We start from the raw sequence: 2,366 nt of genomic DNA, 5'->3' as shown, positions 1-2,366 counted from the left end.
GCAGCCTGGTGTGTGTCCTTGCATGAAATTTTGTTCCCGCATGAAAAAAGTCGCACAGCATCTCCCTCACTAGCCAGGACAGTCTGCATTGCTGCAGCCATCGTAAAATCGAACAGTCCTTGCAATCGTCTGGAATGCAAATTGAAGGAGTCAGGCGAAAAACGGCGTGGAGGCCAGTCGTTCGTCCAGGAGTTCGTTAAAAGTATACCTAATTTGTAGGCTTCTGGTGTGAAGCGAGAAGAGGTTTTTGAATGTCGTAGTGACGTTGTGTCGTGCCCTTTATACTGAGGGGTGGGGAGGCCACTCCCAGACACAACGTCACGTCTGCCAGCCAATTGGGGCTGGCGTAATGTAATAGGGCTTCTAGGAATACGCGGAAGGGGCGTATCCCATAGTGAGACACCGAAACGTATGTTTGAAAGAGAACTTGTTGTTAATAATTATTTATTAATTATTATAATTTAACATTTTAGTAAAAATTAATATATATGATTTAATTCTCTTTCAATTACTAACATATTTTATTCTCCATATAGTTTCTTTAGTTTGATATATATATATAATTTTTCCAGTTCACTGAGTCCAGGAGATGAAAGCACAAATAAAGTTAATATAAAATTATACATTCAGTCTGTGTTCAAATGGTCCAAAGTCTAATCAGAAACGCCACCCTCTCACAACCTTTACCCAGGAAATGACTAACGTTAGTCTTATTATTTCTCCTTTACTGAAAGCTAAAAAGAGTGCTGTGCATCAAAGGAGGACACTATAAGTGAGGATTTTTTGAGAAGTTTGTTGCACGAAATAGATTTTGATTGTAATTATAATTGTTATTTACTTTTCAAAGTAAAGTTCAGAAAGTTAAAGTAAATTGTAGATCGTTGCAGAAGAAGAGGAAATGGATTCAAAATCTGTGGAAGAGCTGTCTTGTCCAGTTTGCTGTGAAATCTTCAAGGACCCTGTTATTCTGTCCTGCAGTCACAGTTTCTGTAAAGAGTGTCTTCAACAGTTCTGGAGAATCAAGAAAACTCAGGAGTGTCCTGTCTGCAGAAGAAGATCCTCAAAACACCAGCCTCCACGTAATCTAGCGTTAAAAAACTTGTGTGATTCACTGATAAAGGAGCGAAACGAGAGGCGCTCATCAGGATCTGAGGAGATCTGCAGTTTACACAGTGAGAAACTCAAACTATTCTGTCTGGAGGACAAACAGCCGGTGTGTTTAGTGTGCAGAGACTCAGAGAAACACGTCAATCACACATTCAGACCCATCAGTGAAGTGCTTTCATCTCACAAGGTGAGATACATTTCTGAAATATTTTACAGAATTTCTGAGAAACTGCAGAATTTGTGAATCTTAGTCCTTCGCCTTCTGTTTATTCCTATTCATTTCCTTCTTGAAAGCAAAGATTTTAACCTTCTGACATCCATTAAGCCATGGATCAAATAGAAGCTTCCTAAGCATTGCCAAGCTTGGATCATTTTTACTGATCAAATATTGTTTTGACACAAGAATGCTGACTGTTCATCCTTTACAAATTGAAAAAAAAAATATATAAATACATTTAGCAAATCATATGAAAAAACATCCAAAAATAGTTAAAATTTATTAGCTACTTAAAGTTTAACAGATTTTCATCTTAACTTGTAGGAGGAACTGAATACAGCCCTGATATCTTTACAAAACAAGCTCAAACATGCAGAAGAAATGAAAGCAGAGTGTGATAAAACAGTTGAACACATCAAGGTGAGTGATGATGATTTCCTGCTGATTACAGAACCGGCATTACTAACAAATTGCGCATGACAATCGCATTTGATTAATCGTGCAGCCCTACTTCCAAACATACTAAAGCTCTTAGCTACTTAAGTTTAACAGATTTCCATCTTAACTTGTAGGAGGAACTGAATACAGCACTGATATCTTTACAAAACAAGCTCAAACATGCAGAAGAAATGAAAGCAGAGTGTAATAAAACAGTTCAACACATCAAGGTGAGGATATTGAGAGTCAAACATTCACAGAGTTTATGATGGACATTAGTGGAGTGAGTGTTAATGCAGAGCTGACTGAAGTGAATGTGATGTGATTTCAGTCTCAAGCTGAGCACACAGAGCGTCAGATTAAAGAGGAGTTTGAGAAGCTTCATCAGTTTCTCAGAGATGAAGAAGAAGCTAGAATCACTGCACTGAGGGAGGAAGAGGAGCAGAAGCAGCAGATGATGAAGGAGAAGCTGGAGGAGATGAACAGACACATCTCAGCTCTTTCACACACAATCAAAGACACGGAGGACATGATGAAAGCCAGCGATGCCTGCTTTCTTAAGGTGACAACTGAATTTAGCTTCATTGTTTGTGCACAAAACAAC

General features: G+C 38.5%; 1 protein-coding gene across 1 annotated transcript; it reads left to right on the top strand.

Annotated features, from left to right (window-relative positions):
* Positions 1-898: 898 nt before the first annotated feature.
* On the top strand, positions 899-2,167 carry LOC107712649 (nuclear factor 7, brain-like; the record flags this gene model as incomplete). Its single annotated transcript, XM_016517960.1, has 3 exons — positions 899-1,294; positions 1,649-1,744; positions 2,094-2,167. Coding segments are annotated over exons 1-3 (566 nt in total), but the record flags the coding sequence as incomplete, so codon positions are not given.
* Between the last annotated feature and the right edge of the window lie 199 nt (positions 2,168-2,366).

The sequence above is a fragment of the Sinocyclocheilus rhinocerous genome, unplaced genomic scaffold (assembly GCF_001515625.1).
Source record: "Sinocyclocheilus rhinocerous isolate Xijiao unplaced genomic scaffold, SAMN03320098_v1.1 scaffold28130, whole genome shotgun sequence".
Lineage (NCBI taxonomy): Eukaryota > Metazoa > Chordata > Actinopteri > Cypriniformes > Cyprinidae > Sinocyclocheilus > Sinocyclocheilus rhinocerous.
The sequence above is the reverse complement of the archived record's forward strand: the minus strand, read 5'-3'. Positions and strand labels throughout refer to the sequence as shown.